General features: G+C 35.8%; 1 protein-coding gene across 1 annotated transcript; it reads right to left on the reverse strand.

Annotated features, from left to right (window-relative positions):
• Positions 1 to 338: 338 nt before the first annotated feature.
• LOC134536969 (nucleosome assembly protein 1-like 1) lies at positions 339 to 18,079 on the reverse strand. Its single transcript, XM_063377084.1, has 9 exons — positions 17,876 to 18,079; positions 10,710 to 10,859; positions 9,706 to 9,846; positions 8,966 to 9,108; positions 6,170 to 6,323; positions 5,733 to 5,870; positions 4,794 to 4,941; positions 2,228 to 2,347; positions 339 to 1,137 (listed from the first exon to the last, which is right to left on the reverse strand). The coding sequence occupies exons 2-9, from the start codon at positions 10,848 to 10,850 to the stop codon at positions 965 to 967; spliced, it is 1,158 nt and encodes a 385-aa protein (XP_063233154.1). The 5' UTR covers positions 10,851 to 10,859; positions 17,876 to 18,079; the 3' UTR covers positions 339 to 964.
• Between the last annotated feature and the right edge of the window lie 2,795 nt (positions 18,080 to 20,874).

Raw genomic sequence — 20,874 nt, forward strand, 5'->3', positions numbered from 1 at the left:
TTACTTCGAATAATTTACCCAGGCTACATTTGAAATGTTGACTAGTCATAAAAGTTCAGAGAACATAAACTAAAAAAATATTAACAAAGTTACCATTGATAAGATTGCAAGTACAAATTTACTATGTGCATGAGTGTTCAGATATAACAAATTTTTCAATGCTTTAAAAAATAGATAGTGTACATTTTCAGATGTATTTTTTGGGTATGTTTAAACATTAGTAAGAAAGTAAAATGAACTGTAACTCAAGAAGAAAACTGAATTAACTGTAGGCAAACGTACATATCAAGAACATAAACACAAGGTTTCACAGTGAACCAACTGAAAAAACCAAAAGATTTCTAGTAAAAAATTATATTGTAATGCATCTCATACAAAACTAGCACATGCAAACACAATCTGTAAATGATGTATGCCTTACTCCAATACTAACTTCAACTTGCATTTAAATAGTTTTCAACACATAACTGCTACAAGCTAATTTTGAAACACTAAAATAGTTTAAGCCAATATATTTTTTTTTTACTTACAATCAAAAACACAAAACACACCAAAAATTTGAATGGATTCAACTCTTAGTAACAATTCCAAAACAAAGGAAATGTAAAATTTAGTTCCTGTAACATACGAACCTGCAATTTGTACTACCAACATAGAATACAAACAAATGCATCTAAAAAACGCAGATCTTTAACAGTACCAAAACATTTCTTTAAAGAAGTTCAGCCGACAACTATATTAGTTAAAAACCAACATCTTTCTAGGATACATACACAAGCTTCAAACCCTAAACAGAGAAGTACGAACAAACAGTAAACGCTTCTTTCCATCCGGATAACCACAAGAATGTTGAAAACATGCTCGAAAGTTTTTTTTAAATATAGAAAATATTCATTGATCAACAGTTTGCAAGGCCAAATAACGTTGAGTCGACAGGCGGCGGTGGTGTTGAGGGGGGGTGATGTTACTGCTGCTTGCACTCGTTGGGGTGGCCGTTCTTCGGGACCTTGGGCAGCGCTGCCTTGCTGCTCGGGGTGTACTCTGCGTCGTCCTCGTCCTCGTTGCCCTCCTCCTCGTCCTCGTAGTCCTCGTCATCATCATCCTCCTCCTCTTCAAAGTCCTCGTCCAGCGCCTCCCCTGCAAGAGTCACGCCCAGACAACTCCAGTGGGCTGCGAGAAGGAACTACGCCGTCGTGGAGACTAGTGTGTGTAACTGGAGAGGAAATCAATTGCCCCCTATATGAGTTGCATTTTCCTTCAATGATTTTATGATTTTCCACAATTGTGTTCAGAGTTGAAACAGGCATGCCTAACTTCTCAGCAAGAAAAAACAGAAATGTTTAGTTTAGATCCACTGACAATGTTTTCCATTTATTACAAGTTACTATCTCGATGAAATACGGACAGATAAAAATTCAGTCCATTACCCAAAGCAAAAGACTACTGACATTAAATTTTTTTGATCATGTTATTTTTAATGGATGCCGACAAAGATGAATATGTTAAGTATAAGCTGTACGTAATATTGCATGTAAAAGTTACTGATGGACAGTTGGAATTTCAATGAACTGTAGTACTAGATACACATGCTAGCATTTTCTCAAAATCTGCAGTTATTAGGCCAATGTTGGCAGTCTGTAAATATGGTTTTTAATGGAAGAGCGCATCGATCAGAAAACCCAAGAGCATTTTTGATTTGGTATTATTTCCCATGAAAGCGTATTCTTTGTATGTACGATGTACATGACAAACACGGGAATAATGAACTTATGTAGGTATAGCGTAAATTGCGGGAAGCAGATTGCAGGCGAGTTGTAATCAAAGGGAATTTATTGCATTGCATCAAATGAGGTTCAAATAGAACCAAAATGAAAGGGTGCAAATAATGGGAAAACTTAAAAAGGGGTAATGTACAGTTGGGGTTCTGCTTTAGTTTATACAGCATGCTGCTGATAATGAGAATAGGCAAGTTTAATTTTTGAGTTAATTCAGCACTCATTTCAGTAAAAATTTTGTTTTAATGTAGTAAACGATTAAAAATTATTTTTCTGTTAATAAGTTTTCAGCATCCAGTCCCTTGAAAAACATCTTAACAGGTGTATACTGTAGAAATAATCTAAGCCCTTAAAATCCAACATTTTTCCACATCTCATACAAAGCTACAAACAGTATGATAACACATCTAAACAAGTTGCAACATCCTCGCACAGCGCCTCACGCAACTGACCAGTGAAGTAGAGGACTGCCCGCGGGACGATGCTCTCCCGGATGTAGTGGCCGATCTCGAAGTCGGTAGTCAGGAGCGCCTGGGTGTCCTCGTCCATCTCCGTGTCAGGGTCGTCCGGCACTGCGAGCAGACAACACTTTCACTGCCGCTGCAGGGCCGAGAAACTGTCTACAGCCAACCTGTCATAATCCAGACCTCCGACCAGCTCAAAATTGGTCTCAACTGTACACACGTAAACACTCGAGACTTGGATTGAACATTAAAATGCTATTCCAGCTTCAGAAATCTATTTAACAGCCGACGACCGACTGAAAATAAAGTATCTTGGGCAACTATTACCGATTTTTACCGCTTGTTATTTATTATCCTTCACAAAAAATTTCTAAAGTCACACTGGCCGCAATATTCAGACCACAACACTGTTTCAGACCTCTCAATAACATCACAAAACTTCCCTGATCCCACAAACAATTCTTTTCAACTTCCACCAAAACAGACAAATTCCTATTTAATACTTTCGAAATTACTTCCATACTACATCTTATCCTTCAATTTTCAGGTCACAACCTGGTCTCGACCTGTCGTCCCCACGACCACACTACGACGAATGAACATGGCCACCCACCTTCGAAGGAACGGCCAAGGGTGATGTGTGACGAAAATTCCAACCAATCACAAAATTGAATAGAAATAAATTAGCTAATCCTGGCAAATGGCAACAAGCTATGTATGAGTCACCAGTCATTCTCATGCTCAAGCAGTGTACTCTTTCTCGACTTCCTTGTTAAGAGGTATCGCACATTCTTGCTTTCAAGACAGAACCATAGCTACATGTCCGTAAATATGGTTTTATTTTTTATAACCTTTAGTTTTAAAGGTTAGACATTTCAGTTTTATTTCGCTGTTATGAAATTTTATGTGCTTTTAAAATTATTAAATATAAAATACTGACGTAAAAGAACTTCACGTACTTAGTTAAACATAATTAGTACAACAAAATCCCTCACTTTAACAACTCCGAAAATAGTTGGCTTGAAAATAAAGGTCTTGCAGTAAAACCATAGGTAAATGTTAGTACAATACTACATGAAATAAAATTGATGGATACTCTTCAAAAAGGTAATCATGCAGCACTCATGCATCTGTTGAATATATGTCTATGGTGGGAGTATATATCTTTTGTAGTGATGTGCGAGTCTCGGCATCATCGAGAACGAGTCGAGACAGAAATTTTCTCGATCTCGTCTCGAGATAATTTTTTTGGCTCGGAATTTTCGAGAATTTTGTAAACAAGAAATAGGTTAGGTAATATAATATATTGAGGCAGCATTTTGCGTTGCGTGTTGAAATAATTAACATATCTTCAACGTAACGTAGATCGAATAAAATAAAATATACTTGTTACGATAGTATACACGATAAATTATTAAAAAGTTAAAAACGAACAACTTCCGTTCACAAGTCACTACATGAAACGGTAAACGTAAACAATGAATTGTGCTGTGGTTATCACATTAAATTACAGAAGAAAATGATTATTTTCCGTTAATAAAACCAACATTAAAGTTAAAATTAAATCATTTTCGGTATCAATATCAAGTATCAACGTAAAACGGTACGGTAAAAAATAAAAATATAAACATGACTGCAGAATTCTTCCGCAATTGCATTTTGTTTTATGGCCTTAGGTTATACACACGGCCAGCAGTATATAACAAGCAACATGATGTTTAAATTGCGGTCCGTATCGATAGTGACATATCGATAGTGGTGAATGTTCAGACTTTCATGATCAAGTACCGTCCATGGCTCAAGGAAACTGTATAGACTATGGAGTCAATAACGTATGTTTACATACGACAGTAGGCAAATAAACTGTTGAGTGTAAAGGTAAAGTTGTGATTGCAATTGCAATTGTGGATACTTGATAAAATTATTGAATAATTATGTATGTTTGTCAGATTATTGAGTTTTACTTTTTTGGATCATATTATCCTGTTAACTAAAGTACAGATTTCTCGATCTCGAGAATTTTTAAATTGCTTTCTCGATCTCGTCTCGAATTCAAAAAAGTCTTTCTCGCACATGCCTAATCTTTTGTTTTAATGGCTGAGAAAGTTGGCAATTCAACATTATTAGAAGTGGATGGACTAGGTTTCTGATCAAAAATAATACTGTAGTGATACATTACTTTAATCCTCAATCATCTTGTTTAAACTGCATATTAAAATATTTAATCTAACGAGGAAAATTAGAATTTTTTCCCTCCGTGATAACCAGTCATTTTTTATGTAACATAATGTGTGGGTTTCAATAACAATACACCAAATCAATTCTAAAGCACAACCAATTGGAGTAAAAACAATCTTAATGAGCACTAATAATTAAAAAAGTTAACAGTTGGTAATCAAATATAGTAAATTTATTTTACTTTCGCCAATAATGTCCACCCCTATTATAAATTATCCATCTTTAAAATGCACATTAGCATAATGGTTTTCAACCGAACTCTTCATACACACGAGACTAGGAACTACAAACACAAGTGAGAGGACATGGAACTAACCGAGCGGCGGGGAGAAGAAGTTGAAGAAGGAGTCGTTCTGCACCGTCTTCGTGACTGTCCTCACAGAGCCCCGGGACTTGTGCTTCTGCTTCTTCTTGATGGTCTTCACCGTCACGTTCTTGCCCTTGTTCCACTCTATCACGCACCCCTGCAAGCATCACTGCGCTGACAAATACACAGGCGCACACAGCTGCACTGTGACCCCAATACAAATACGTAAATCTTAAAACGAGTCGGGACTCAAATATTTTGAGCAAAGTCAAATTATCAAGTTTAAGAAATATTTCGTGTGCGCGTGCCCGGGGGAAGGGGGGGTGGGTGGGTGGGTGGGTGGGTGGGGGGTTTAGACGTTAAGAGAGGAAATATTTGGTGTATTCTAATATTTCAAACTCTTACAATCATGCTCTGAAAATACCTAGTTTATTTACTAGTTTTATATCTAGGTCTTCAATGAAATCTATGAACGAATGGGTTGATCAATAGCTAAAATATATGATGCATAGCCCTAAAACCTAAAAAGTGTTTTGAATTTATGGATTAACCTTCCCAAAAAATAACTTTAATAATTCTTCTCTTGAATATGAAGCATTTTTAATGCTAAAGATATCACGATACTTAAGGACTGAATTGGACCTTCTTTAGTTTTTAATGACTTCTTGACGTTGAGATAATTATATGAGAACAAGGGTAGAGCAGGATGGAATGCACTTGGCAGTGCAAATGAACCTAAGACAAAATCTCACACCAACTTGCACAAAATCTGGATTTGACCCCAATGAGAATTCAAATAAAATCCAGCACAATTAACTATAAGTTTCCCATACATTCAGTTCCTAAGCATGTTCAGAGAATGCAGCCAAACAAACAAACACACAGTCTAGCTAATAACTTAAGTTGCTATTCTAATTTATTGAAGTAGTTTTGTTATGGTTCACTTACCTTGCACTTGTAAATTTCAGGCCCTTCAAAACTGAACGGATCACTTTCATCAGGAACACTTTTCATCACGTACTCTTTCGTGAGAACTGAATTGACAAAATATTCGTTTTTGCTGAAGTGGAATTCTAATACAAAACCCTGGAATGAATAAATGAATATATAAACAAACAACCTCAGCACACAAAAGCCAACATGCTTTATCGCGTCATGTATACTACCCACACAAAGAGATCCGACTATAGCAGGACCAAAAACATAATCAGACGTTTATTAGAGAAAAAAAAAAAAACATATTTGGATGCCCCAAAAATAACGGTGCAACGATGATGCGATACAACATGGTACATTTATCTACCAAATTACTATCACTGAGAGAAATTTCCATGGCTCACAGGATTTCCCTCAACTTTCCAGAATGTGGATACAATCCAGCTCACCATAGGGTCTTTCTCCAACAACAGAACTTTGATATCAATCAAATGCTTCAAGACAGGCTCATCGTGCTCTTGCACCATTTCTGCCAACATCTGCACATTCTTGAAGATTGTTAACCAGAAGTCAGGGATGCCTTTCACATCTTCATTTTTAGGCCTGGAATAAAAAAAATAACTACAGGCCCTTAATCAAAACCAAGAATAGGTACAAGTAGATTAACATTATCACACTATAACACACTACATTACAAAAAAAAAAATCCTTCAAACACAGCACCACAACAAATTTGAGGTAATTACAGGCATTGCTGTAACACTGCTGTTCTGCCACAAATATTTACAGAGTGTAATATGGTGGTCGTAAAAAAGTGCGCTAGTATTCGTAATTATCATTAGTTGCGCAACTTTATACACCCTTGATTAGGGACAATATTATATGGTGAATTACAATAAAACAGAAAGCAAGTCTATACAACATGTCACCGAAATGCAAATTAATACACCATTTAGCACCTAAACACATAACGAAAAACATTAAAAACTTATCATCAATTTGACAAAACGTATTTCAAATTACAAAAATTTAATCTTATATCATGGTAAATTCATTGATTGAAATTTATTTAGCATTAATTTTGTATCAAAATGTATGACCCAAATGGATTGCAACAATTTAATATACTGTTTGATCATGCATGTCTTACATAAGTAACACATTTTTACATTAATGAGAGCACATGTTTCAACACCCAAAAATTTTTTTTACAAGTGTTTTTCTGTTCTAGACATGCTTATTACTAATGATTTTACTTTACTGATATAAAGAAACATTTGTGTTTAATTTTTGTTGGATAATATACTTTTTTTTACACAAATAAAGACAATACATATAAAATAAAAACAATGACACTGAAATCTCTTGTTTTAAAAATAAAACAATAAAATCTTATTCCTACCCATAATATTACAGTAGAACCTCGATGATACGTTCCCGTTTCATACGCAGATTAATTTCGGTCCCGCCGAAAGTACTATATTTACAATGGTTTACTTTCCCAGAACATACAATTATAAAACCATTAATTTCCCGTTTCGTACGTTTTTACGAAGCGGAAAAGTCCTAAAATTCACATTTTTTTTATATTCCTACTTATAAACTCCGTTTTAATGCTTTTATTTTGAAAAACGATCATTGTTTACATTTGCAAATGTAAGAAAATAACTTTATCGCACCATAGATATCTATAGTATCACGAAGACTGTGCACTTCGCTAGTAGCATCTATGGCCAGCACCAAGCGAGACTAGTGGCGCAAACAAGAAATGATCATGAAAATGGTGCACGTGCTTTTCCAAGGCACGGATCTCATATTTTGTGCAGTCATTTATCTTTGAACTGAATATACCCGTTTGTTATTGTTTTTTCAGATTGGATTGTTTTGTATTTTACGTTTCTCAAGTTAAAATTTTATTGAAAATTGTTCTGTTGCAAAAATTTCTGATTTTTTTTACAATAGCCTAATTTTTTTAATTTCTAATTTAGTCTTGGTGACTTCCCCCCCCCCCCCCCCCTCCAAGAAAGGACTTCATAACATTTTTTAAGGCCACTGTTTCTCATGTCAGCTTTACTTGATTATGGACTGTATTTTACATTTCTGGTGGTTTTATATTATGTATAATATAATGATGAATTCATATCTTTCATTAATATAATGCAATTATTTACACATATGTATTTATGTTTAATCTGGCATTGTGCTTGTATGCTAGATTGGAAAAAAATTTCATTATTGCCATTCCCTTTTCATACACTTTCTCGCATCATACACCATTTTTGTGCCCTCCGTTGAAAAGTGTATGACAGGGGTTGTACTGTACGTACACTACGCAGAACAAATGCAAGGAAGGTATTGAATTATAATTTTAGAAATAATCCCCCCCCCCCCAAAAAAAAAAATTCAGTGCGACATTATTCGGACCAGATGGGAGAAGATAATTGCATGAGTTGTCTCTGTGCTAGGAGTGAGAGTGTGGGCTGTATCTGGTCGTGCTCACTGTGTATTATTCAGTAGAAAAACATAATAGATTGTTAGGCTTTAGGTGTCTGCTGTATGCACCAGATGTTTTTCAAGAGATCTATACGAGTTTTTTTTTTCTCTTAGCTGCCCTGTTCTGAACGAAACTAATCATAGTAAAACCCACACAGTGTTTTGATTTTTACCCAGAAATCTATTTTTAACGACTTGCCGGAGACAAATCTGGCTTTACTATATTAGTCTTCTCTTTTCAAAATTTACGTGGCCAGATGTAGCAAAAAAAAAAAAAAAAACACCACACAAATAACCCTTAAACATTACCGAAATAATGCGGAAATTTTGTTCGTCCCTTCCAGACGAGAAAATCTTCTTTGATCCCAAAATATTTCCAGATCCCACACAGCCATATTCGTAAACGACTGTACATTCATTTTGACATTCAAAAATTCTAACAATCGCACAGGCTTAATTTTAAACCACAAATGCTCCCTAATTTCTTTATTTTTTGTTCTGTATGGATTTGTTGTTTTAGATCAAAACATTAAAAATTATTTTACCATAAAAATGTAACCCCTGGTTTACAGCAAGTATTACGAAAAAACCGATTTATAAAAATGACACCGAAATGTTCTATAATAAAAAAAAAAAATATTGACCCCACGAAAAATCTTGATGTTGGGGAAACTCGCCGAGCTGTACGCTGCTGTGGCGGATGCTGCCTGGAAAGGAAGGAAGGAAGGAGAGGGGGCAAGGAAACCACTCACTCTGCGGGCTTGTCGGGCGCGGGCGGCTCTATCTTGGCCTTGTCCTTGAGCTCGGAGCACAGCTCGTCGTCCTTCTCCTGGTCAGACTCCCAGTCGCACTCCTCCTCCGTGGGCTCGTAGGAGCCCGACACGATCAGCCCGCGCTGCACGCACACACACACTCCGTCACAGCTCCCCCAGACATCGCTTCAACCACGAAAACAAACCAGCATTTCAAAAACTGTCTCAAACCCAAATCTTTTTCTATTAATACTCTTATCTCAACGAATATTATTTTAATATGAATTTCCTAGCAATACATATGAATCAAATGGATCTGAAAATTTTTTTACTCCTATGCAAATGGGTCTCTCAGTATAAAAATACAACCTACAACCCACATGATGAAAGTACTTTGTACTGCACTTAACTAAATGTAAAAACAATTTTATAAAATCAAATAATATATGTACTCTTTAGAAGGGAAAAATCCTTTAAGTCAGATACTTCACAATGAGGTTCCACTCGCAACACAAGTACCAAATATGATCTCATTAAAATAATGAGCTAAAAATGCCATAAAAACACTAACCATCCACACCTTAGCAGGTACAGCAAAAACCAGACACTATCCAAAAAAGCAAATATTTTAAAAGTTGTACAAGACAATACTGAATATTACACTAATAATCTTTTAAGCAAACCAGCAAAAGCACAAGGAACCTCCAGAGCATCACCACAAGTCAAAGACTGACTATTACCTTCTCGTAGAACGGCGTGTACAACACAAGATATTTGCACTCCAGCTGATGAACCTCCTCGTAAAATTTGGCCTCTAGTTTTGTGGTTTCAAGTTGGCACTTTTTCAAGGCTTTTATCCTTTTCTTCACACAGTTTGGAAGCTATCAAAGCAAAAAGACAACAATTAGCTACCCTTAAACAATTATATGATAACTTTACAATGACACTTTAAACTACTGCTTCTTAGACTACGGCAAAACATATATAAGCTTTTAAAAATTGCTATTGGGTGGTACTTGAAATTCCATGAATTATATTGGTAGAGAGATGGTTTTTTAAAAAAAGTATTTTTAGCATTTTTTTTTTAAAGCAGAAAATTTTCAGTTACACTTTCACAGAAACATACAAAAAAAAAAATTATCACCTTTTAAAAATATACACAGAACCAAATAAAATTATCATTACATCTTCTACCGCCTAATGACTCGCTTAACATTTCAGCATTGGGCAAGACCCACACTAATCTACCAACTGCTAGGAATGAAAAAAATTGTCAGTAAACCAATCTGCAGGTAAATAAAATTATTATGCAAGATATACCATAACTGAATAAGGTATATCTTAAATTATGTGAATCCATGTCGGTATTCGAGAAAAGATAATTTTCCGGGAAACATACGGTATATATGTAATTAATTCAAAGCAAAATATTTTCCCACTTACATATATTGGTTAACAAAACAGAAAAAATATATATTGGTAAATATGTAGTTTAGCGGTATTACTGAAAAATAATGTTAAAAATCCGAAAATACTTTTATTCTATGCTCTTTAACTTCCTCTTTTCATTAAACCCGGCGGAGATAAGAAATTCCAAATACTTGAACAAATACAATACCACTAAACTACATATTTACCAAAATAATTTGCAGTATACGAGACAAAATCAGCTTCCGGGCAACGGCAGCTGGGGAAATGAATGGGCAACTGCGTTCGCGAGACCAGGGGCCCCAGTGTCAGTCACCTCCTTCATGGCCTCCGAGTGGTTGCGGGACTGCAGCGCGGCCAGCAGGTCGGGGCGGCTCAGCACCTGCGGCTTGGGAGACTCCTCGTCCTCCATGTCCTCCATCTCGTCGTTGTCGCCTATCTGCACCGGCTCCGACATCTTCAGCTCCTGCACAGACCGGCCAGCCCACCCTCTTCCTCCAGCCAGCGGCCACGTCACGACACAACACCGGCACAGCGGGGCGACTGAAATGCTGCCCCTTGGAAGGGCAGCCCTTCTGGATTTTTCTGACAGTGGTTAGTTTGTTAAGTGACCTGACCTAACCTAACCACTGTCAGAAAAATCCTGAAGGGCTGCCCATCCAAGGGGCAACAATTCAGACAACCTTTCAAAAACACTACTGTCAGAAAAATCCTGATGGGCTGCCCTTCCAAGGGGCAACAATTCAGACAAACTTTCAAAAACATCACTGTCAGAAAAATCCTGATGGGCTGCCCTTCCAAGGGGCAAGTTTTCAGGATTATTTAAACACTTAAAGAAACATGTTTTCAGAAATTGGATGGGCTGCCCTTCCAGTCGCTGTACAAACAAACCACTGACAGAAAAATCCTGAAGTGCTGCCCATCCAAGGGGCAACAATTCAGCTCCCCCGGCACAGTTATTTAACGTAACAAACACTGCCTGTTCACAGAGAAAGACAACCAATATATATATTTATTTCAAATTGACACACAGTTGCTTACATCAATAATGTTTACTTATTATTGCTACTGATGCAAACTATTAACGGCGCACAAATTTATGGTTAAAATAAGCATCAAGTTTAAGACATTAACATATACAAAATAATGTAATATTACTATGACGGCTTTGCAAACTGTGGTTTAGATGATTTCATTGTGTTTTCCAGGTTTCCGGGGCATCTTTTCAATTCCCTGAGTTTTCCCTGTCTGCAGAAATCATGCCATGTACTTACATGTGAGCTTTATTTTCTGTGTGGCCTTCGCAGCACTTCATCACAAGGGTTTACAACACCTTTTCCTCTGCCTTTATTTTTTTATGGGCTGGTTCCTTGTTGCGTAACACCACCCATTAAAATTTTATTTTAAAAGAATCTGCCTGGATTTTTTTAATGACAAAAAAAATGACAAACAATCCTCGACCATTCCCAACAGCTGGCATGGTGTTCTCGCTATTTATAACCAACAGAACATTGCTAAGCCATTTTATTTAGTGTTCACCTATGCACTAAAATACCGTCTAGGGGAAAAAAAATGCTTTCATTGTTTGGTCGACGGCAGAATGAAGCATACATTTTCCCTTCCAATCATAACTAAGGAATTTCCATTACTTTTCAAGGATTTAAAGTATTATTTGATCATTCCCAATTACTTGACTTCCAGAATGTGAGCACCCTGAAGTACAAGGTCCACCGTCAGATGTAGGACCGTGACACGAGCAAGGGTGATGACTGCACAAAGTCCCCCAGTGCTGCTGCCTTACACGTACCAGCATTTATATTTCTCACAATCCCACGTACTACCACTTCCCAAACACCCCTGAAACTTTCTATATAATATTGTGAAAACTGATGAGTTTTGGATCTATTTTACATAAATATCTGGCCCAGCTATTTTTGATACATTCCACATTTTGTTGTCATAGTTTTACTAGCACCAATCAAAGATCTCTGAACATGTAGAAAATTAGATTGGGTTTCTTATGAAAAACAATGTCGAAGACGACCCATCATGTGCCTCGTTTACAGGCATGACTCCTGCCCTCATGCTGCCCTCGTAGTTCTCGATAGTTTTGAAATGGGACCCAGATTGGCTGAATGTTCAGATCTCTTCCAAAGGCCAAGCCTGCATTATTAGCGAAAGGAAAATGTGGCTTTCTTTGCAGCGAGCTGGCAGCACTCACAGTTTCATACCTCCTAGTGCATTCTGCTGATGCTCCATCACTAGTTGCAATTTCTAGCAGAAATACGTGAACATTGCTACATGTAGCAAACACACTGCCTGAAGACATCTGAAGCTCAACATTACATGCTTCATCTCTCTATATACCCTCTATGTTTGACACAGGCAGCAAATAATGTCTAGCAACTTTAGCAAAGAAAAGTTTAGTCGAAAATCACACAAACTGCTTTACTTTGAAAACTAACATTTACACCCTTACTACTTTGATGAGAAGCTGGCAGCAATTAGACATCAACACAACTGACCAAAAAAAGGTAAAATTCTAGTTTAGAGGCGTCAAATATTATGACAAAGATACTTGCTGCAATTGTGGGGTTAAAATACCCTAAAATCAAGAAAAATCTTCATTAGATAACTACAGAAAGTATCTTTATTACATTAATTGGAGTCGGCGGCAGAACAATCTGCCTGAAAGATTTGATTTGTCTGTCTTGCCTCAGCGAACGAACTTTGCCGGGTCGAGACATACTTTCTCTCGTTATCCCTGCCCTTCAGTTTGGCGGAGTAACCATCTAACCTCCGTGTCTGTGTACAATGTTAATTGTGAGCTGATATTGGAGAGTTATGTTGGATGAGCTACCTTCTTCGAGTAGACCTCAACATGGCAACATGCAGCATATTTGAATCTAAATAACTTTTGGCTGTTGTACCACGGGAGAGGGCAGTGTGCAAAATGTGTTTCAGCTGTGACTTTCTAAGTTCTCTTTCAGCATTTCTGTTTGGCTTAACTTCTTTTTTGATTTAGTCATGCCATGTTAACTTTGCTTTGCTTCATTTTCCCCAGTTACAAGCATGATTACCTTTGTAGATGAGTGTTGTATTTTGGCTCACACTTACGTTAACCTTGCCATGCCTGCTCTTTGCAGACTGCCAAGACTCTCGGGTATAGCTTGAGTTTTGTTTTGTAGGCTCCCTGGGAACGATCGGGCCTTAAGACCCTTCTTGACTCCCTTTGCTTAACCTCTTGGGCAGTTTTCATGTCCGCTCAATTTACGTGTGGGGTAGATTGGCCCAGTGAGTTTGGAAGCTGGTGAGCTTATACCCTTCGCTTGAACTGTTACGTTAATTTGAATCGTTGCCTAGGTCATGGACTAAATTTTACAGGGGCAACAGGGATGTGGTTAATTTAAAAGACTTAAAATTTTCATTACTTCATGTCATTTATTTGTATCACTTTTTTCTAGACATACTGTAGGTGTTAACTTCATTGTGTGTAGTACTGCCACATGAATTCTTGCCACTAAACTAAGGTTAATGGCAGCTAGATCAAATGTTAGATATTCAGTTGCCTTGAATTAAGCCTTGGCCACAAGGCTATTTTGATGTCCAGTATAAGCATGCTAAAATCGCCAGACACAACTTATCATCTGTCAAGTTACTTGTAGGTTAAAACAAGTTTTTGAAGTCTTATATTATCGCAAAGGTTCCTGTAACTGTAATTTCAATGGTAATGCAATCATCTTACAGCAATTTTAAGTATTGCACACACTTCTTGTGAGGTGAGCATTAGATTGCTATTCATGTTTTTATGAACCTGGTTTAACAAATTTTTGATGATGTTTCAGAAATTTTGTGATAATTGATTGTGCATAAGGTACCAGACACAGGCTTAACAACATTGTTTATGCTAGACCTTAAGGTTGTGTGTGATATTGTGATACACGTTCTATCTATTGATTTGGAATTAAATCTAAAGTCTAAAGTCTCAGGTAAAGTCTAAAGTCTCAAGACTGTTGGTGGGCATGTAACAAATTTAAATAAATAAATAAATTTAAACTCACCCTCTTCACAGACACAAAGCAAAACACAATCTGGAGTAATCTGGCTGACTCCCACTCATTTCTCATTTTGCAAAACCTCGAGTAGAGGACCCTCGAACTCGAGGTTCGAACACATGAAATGTTGTACCTTCTTTTCCCCGGTTTCAACTTGGTACCTGTCGCTACGTCATGGGTTCTGGTTTTAAGGTCCCTTTCATTATCGAGACAAGCTGACTGCAAGCACAGTAGGACTCTCACACAGCAGCACCTGTGTTACTGTGTAGACGAATGTTAAAAATGCTTTTAATGCTACGATAAGAGTGATAGTAATGAGAGCAGCTTTTACAAAATAAGGCAAATCAACTAACGAAATAATTTTTTCAGCAACTACAGTTATCACTTTGTTATTGTTTCAGCACAGAATAATGTTGTTGCAAGTACATTTTTAACATTTAAATATATTTATTTTCAATTGGCTTATGGTACAGTACAATTTCCACCATATCCAAGTACGTAACTGACAATGTGATTATCGATTATTTTCTTGGATTGAAGTTTTGGTTAACAAGGTGATACTACTTTAGAACACTTTTTAAGTCAATAAGAACATTTGTACGAATTTCCGTTATTTTAGATATTCAGTCAGTTTTTACATTTATGGCCAGGATTGCATGTTCAGCTAAAGTTCCTTATCACGTATCCAAGTTGATCCCTTGATCCTGATGGCATGATCCTATAGTACACGATGCTAGTTTTAAATTAGTTAAAATTTAAGTCTTTAATTTAACATAATCTTGTTATATAATAATTAATTACGTAAGATGAATTGCAGAGAAAGAGGCTATTCTCCCTCAAACCCTAAAAAAAAAATATTCTATAATTTATACCTACAAAAGGAAAAAATCTGGAAGAAACATGAGGGCAAAATGGTTCACTACCCTAACTTTTCACCAAAACCACAAATTAAATCTTCCTTACAAAAACCAGAGTAAAAAATTTTTCCCTCTGAACAGATTCTTGAAACCACTTAAATGAGAGGGTCCTAAAACTGAGGAAACTTGGGTGGTGTATGTAATAAAAATCAATGTTAATAATTATGCAGGATTAGAAAATCACTGTTAGCTTTATTTCAGTCATTCACATTTCACAGGATGTCCACAGCATTCTACAATAAAATTTTATTGACCTTTACCAAACTAAAAACTCAATTTTCCTAGACATTTTTGATTAAATTACCTATTAACAATATTTTTTTGTAAAATAAAGAAATCTCAGCTTCCACCATCCCGATACATGGCTTAGTTCTCTCACTACATTTTAATTTCAAACAGAACTTTAAGTATACACCATTTTATATTATGTGAGACTATACACTAAAAAACAATTTGGGGGAGAGAAAAAAAATCTTTTGTCTGGGTGAGGCAGAATGAAGCATGACATTTCCCTCTCAAAATTAATATCACTGGGGAATTTCCTTGTCTTTTCCAAGATTTAAAATAAATTCCCCAACCAATTAAACCTTCTCGGACTTTCCTGAATATGAACACGCTGCATTCAACATTTCCTTGTTTGACAGGAGACCAAGTAAATTACACCCATTATTTAGAAAATGTTTATACGTGAAGTAGTGTACACAAGTCAATATGTCACTACCTCCCGGAATTCATATTTCATTGAAGGTATTCAGACAATAGCAGATGTCTAAATCATTTTCTGCTCTGGGCTAAGGAAATGTACCTGCCTCCTACAAAGGCAAGTGTTCTTCCATTTTCAGATTCAATATTTTTACCCCCTGTTCAATGGCTTATACCTTACAATTGCAAGCATGACAGCCACTTCATATTGCACATACGACCTGTAGTGTTTCTCAGAATGGGTTTGAATAAAGATACCTATATTTGAAGTGCTCAAATTTTTTTTTTTACAGAAATGTCACTACACTAGAAATTTACCAAAAGTAAATGGCAAATGAATTGCAGGAAATTTTTAGGTACTAGGGTTATATGATAGTATGTTGTTAACTGTTCTGCATTACATAACCAGTTTTATTCCTTGATCCTGATGGCATAAATAATCCTGTGGTAAATGATGCTTGCTGTTTTAATGCAGTACGTCAAAAGATATTGGCTTAATAGAAAGTATCATGTACCATAGGATCAAGGGATAAACTTGGATATGTGATATGGAACTTTAACCTTGACTATCTAAAAACTACCCCCACCCCCCCAAAAAGTTGTGCAAGCAGAGGCCACACCCATATAATACTGCATGTTAGTTTATTTTTAATAAGGGCTGGAACTCCAGAGGTACTTATGTATCCGCAGTGTGGCATACACCTGCAATCATGAGTTCATTCCTTTACTAACAGCAAGGGGTCATCACAAACCTCAACATATCCTTGTAAAAAACTGTACATAATTATCCAAAAAATAATAAAAAAAAATTTAATTCTTTGATAATTTTGTTCACTGGTATTGCAATATTTCAAGTAGTCTTAACATTTTTAAAATGTTGTTAAGGAAATTAAAATCAATTCACAGTATTTATTTTTTTGTTCGGGACAAGAAATACTAAATACCAATTACAGACTTATTTTTTTCAGAAGAGCACCTATTCTAGGAAATTACTGTCTAATTCAATTAAATTAACAAGACACAGTATGTTGTGAAATGAAATGGCCATGGCCTATTTTGAGGAACTAGGAATAAAATAATGTCGGCCGAACTGGAAACGAACCCGTGTTCTCTGGAATACGAGTGAAATGTCTAAGCACTGCTCCAACTCACTCCTAGCAGAAAATAATTTTTTTTTTCAAGCCACTTTTCTTTTGAGGGTTAATTAATCTATAGAATAGCCAAATAATCCAAAACCAGAATATTATTTGCTGTTATTATAAATGCTTATAACTACAAAAATAAATATGTTCAACACTAGCCCGCCGCTGCGTGACGGTTGACATTAACTAATAATGGCCCATAAAATACATAGTTTAAACTTTTTAACAATATTTTGAAGTAAAAAAAACTTATAAAACAAACAAACAAAATTTCAATTCAAAAATTCAACAATAGGTAAAGAGATTCGCTTTCAAAATGCTTTCTACGCATCAAAATGAAAAGGTTACGACCGAATTACAAAAGATTGAACTTTCGACTAAATAAGTAATAATCGCACATTAATACCTTCCTAACATATATTACATTTAATTGCAATTAAACACACCAATAAATACTTTAAAACAAAATCAAGAATACATATATTCACCTAACGTACGTCTAGCAATCCAAAAACGCACATGGAAATGACGGTTCGTCTTAATATAATTATAACAAAACTAAATGGCTTTTTCTTGACATTACATATATTTTTTATGCAAATTAAATATTAGAATAAAATACAAAATTCCAACGGTTCAATGTGCATTTTTCTTTGTTTAACATACCTTTTACCGCTCACAACCAGTCTCTCAGGGAAGATGGATGAAGACCATAGAATTTGGAATGGAGACTGAAGAATGAAGACTGATGTGTTCTTCAGGTTGTCCAATATTATCACCAAATATTATTTGCTATTACCAGCAGCTGCCAGCAGTTCACAAGTAAAATACGGGCCGTTATCAATTTTATTCAAATACGCCGATTGTTTTAATTTATTACTATACCGTCAGTTTAATTAAAAACCAAAATGGATAATAATTGTTAAAACTATTTCAAAATTTATTTTAAGATTTAAAAACTTTGAGGTACAAAACACTAACTAAACGTGTATTTTTTTAAAATAAAATTTAAAATTGTTTGAATTCAAATATTATTAAGATAAATTATTGGATAATAAATACTAAAATAAAACCAACTACATGTCCTTTGTTCTACGCACATTATGGTAATCAGTCTAATCATAATTGTTCTATGACAATTACGTTATACAATTTAATACCCCCCCCCCCCCCCTTTTGTTTAAAAAAATTAATAAAGTATTCTAAGAAGAACATTACTTAAAAAACAGAGAAAAATAATTTTACACCGTCTTCTAGAAATTAATTTTAATTTACCATTTTAAATAGGCAATATAAATTTCTTTTTAAAATATTTCAGTTTGATAAAAGGTCATCAATGGACGCATAAGTAGGTAGTCATGCAAATTTTATGAAGAACAAACAGTTTTCTTTTTAAAATACATCAGTCAAAAGATATCACAAATCTACCACCAACTTTATGTATAACTTAATTAATTAAACAAAATAAAGTAGTGGGGAATGGGGCAATTTCCTTACACAGATTATATTAGTTATAAAAACATAATTAAAAAATAATTGTAGCTTTCTATATATTTTTAGCAGCTTAAATATTTTTGTACTATCTCACTTCAAATAAACATGAGAGAACTGGCTTATCAGGACATAAAGATATTTCCTTGTGCAAGCTAACTTTCAGATATACAGCTACTCTCAAAGAACAGGGACAGAACTGGGTTTCCTTCGCCCGGGGCATCAACTGTGTTTAGTGTCCCCTCCCTGCCACTAACAGCAATAAATGTACCAGACACACATTTGTGTAGAATTGACATCCAAACTCTGAATAACCTACCACTATACTACATCTAGCCTGCTCTCTGCCCTCTCAAAGATAGCTTTATCCTCCACAGCTTCTACGCAGGCATGCCACACAAACTCACTACAAACTGAGTAACAGTCTGCAAAATGGATGAAATTAAAGTTATGTAGAAAAAAACTATACAATATCTACTATATTTTTATTTTACTCATTATTAAAAATCATGTTTTCAATTAAAATGTCTAAGAAAATTTGTCGGCCCATCCGGCATCCCCCCTTCCACCGCCCAGGGCCAGGTGCTTGCTTTACCCTAGATCCACCCCAATCAAGAAATCACACACTGATTTTTTGTTTTGTTTTGCACCGTCATGTTGCAAGAGTCGTACGTTCAACCACACCCTATTGGCGCCAGGGGCGTAGCCAGGGGGAGGGGGGGGGGTTTAGGGGATCAAACCCCCCCCCCCCCCCATTAGCCCCAAATCTTTAATTAATTTCTTATTCATCACTCAAACAAATTTCATATTAATTAATAAATTTTTTACTATTACAATATTTAAATTTAAGAACCGAAAACTGCTAAAATAGCACTATTTTACACCTTAAAATCCAAATTTTCCCGGGGGAGGACCCCCGGACCCCCCGCTTTAATACGGGGGGCCATGCTTCTTGACACCCCCCCATACACAAATCCTGGCTACGCCACTGATTGGCGCAAATTCAATTAATAAGCACAGAGGCACCTCAAGAAGTTCTGTTGTCTTCAGAAACACCCTCCCTCCCCTTGAATTTGTGCCTGCCTCATATACAAGATATCTGCAAGGAGATGAGGGCCTTCGCCAAATATCTCTTATGAAACCATTATTTATCTAAATTTCTTCTACGGATGTTCCACTATACAAGTGTTGCTATTTGTAATTTGCAGCAAATGTTTCTGTCAGATGTATGATATACGTACCTATGTTATCTAATATTTGAAAACAGTCATACAAATATTATATTTAATTTTATTTCCAAATAACTGCATTTGTGAACACCAAGTGAAAGTTCATATTCTGGATTTACACAGCTAGGTAAAGCATCCAAACAAGGTGTATACAATAATTTTTAAAACATTTTCCATAAAAGTATTATTATTAGCAAAAAAATCAACATGCAGGAGAAACAAATTAATGAATTAAAAATTGTATACTGGAGGTTGACTTTCAGGATAAGACAAGTTTTATACTAGATTCACAACAAACAACTAACGTGTACTCAATTCATCAAATATTTTACTAACTGAAAATCTTTGTGTCACAGATTCAACATGAAGTTTCCAAACTGAGAAAAATACATGGGACTTGAACCCCAAAAAAAAAAAAACCTTAGCAAGAAATACGTACCACCCAATAATTTGAAAACAGAAGCATAGTAAAGATTTTCAATGGGTGGATTATGGACCACATTTTTTATACATACCTCTCTTTATCTGCAAAGTTAAGTTCCAGTTTTCAGTAACCTATTTCAGGAAACACTCAGGTCTGAAAGTGCAGAGTGATTCCGAGCTGCCTCCATCTACGCTCCAAGCAAGCTGACCGGGCTGCATGTAGCCAGGGTGAGGTCTACTCGAAGAAGAAGGCAGCTCATCCAACATAACTCTCCGATATCAGCTCACAACAGTGGCGGATCCAGAGGTTCACCTCGGAGGGGCCACTCTAGGATTTCAGAATAGCCAGAGAAAAAAATGTCTTAAAATTACTAAATTTGTATTTAATCTACTCACACTGCGCATCCAACCACCAGATTTTATGATTCTACAAGAAATTCATTAATTATATTAAAATATTTTATTGGTTTCAGAAACAATCATTTTTGTCGGCGATATTAATGTAGCAGACAACTGGATTTC

The sequence above is a fragment of the Bacillus rossius genome, chromosome 11, assembly GCF_032445375.1.
Source record: "Bacillus rossius redtenbacheri isolate Brsri chromosome 11, Brsri_v3, whole genome shotgun sequence".
Classification (NCBI taxonomy): Eukaryota; Metazoa; Arthropoda; class Insecta; order Phasmatodea; family Bacillidae; genus Bacillus; species Bacillus rossius.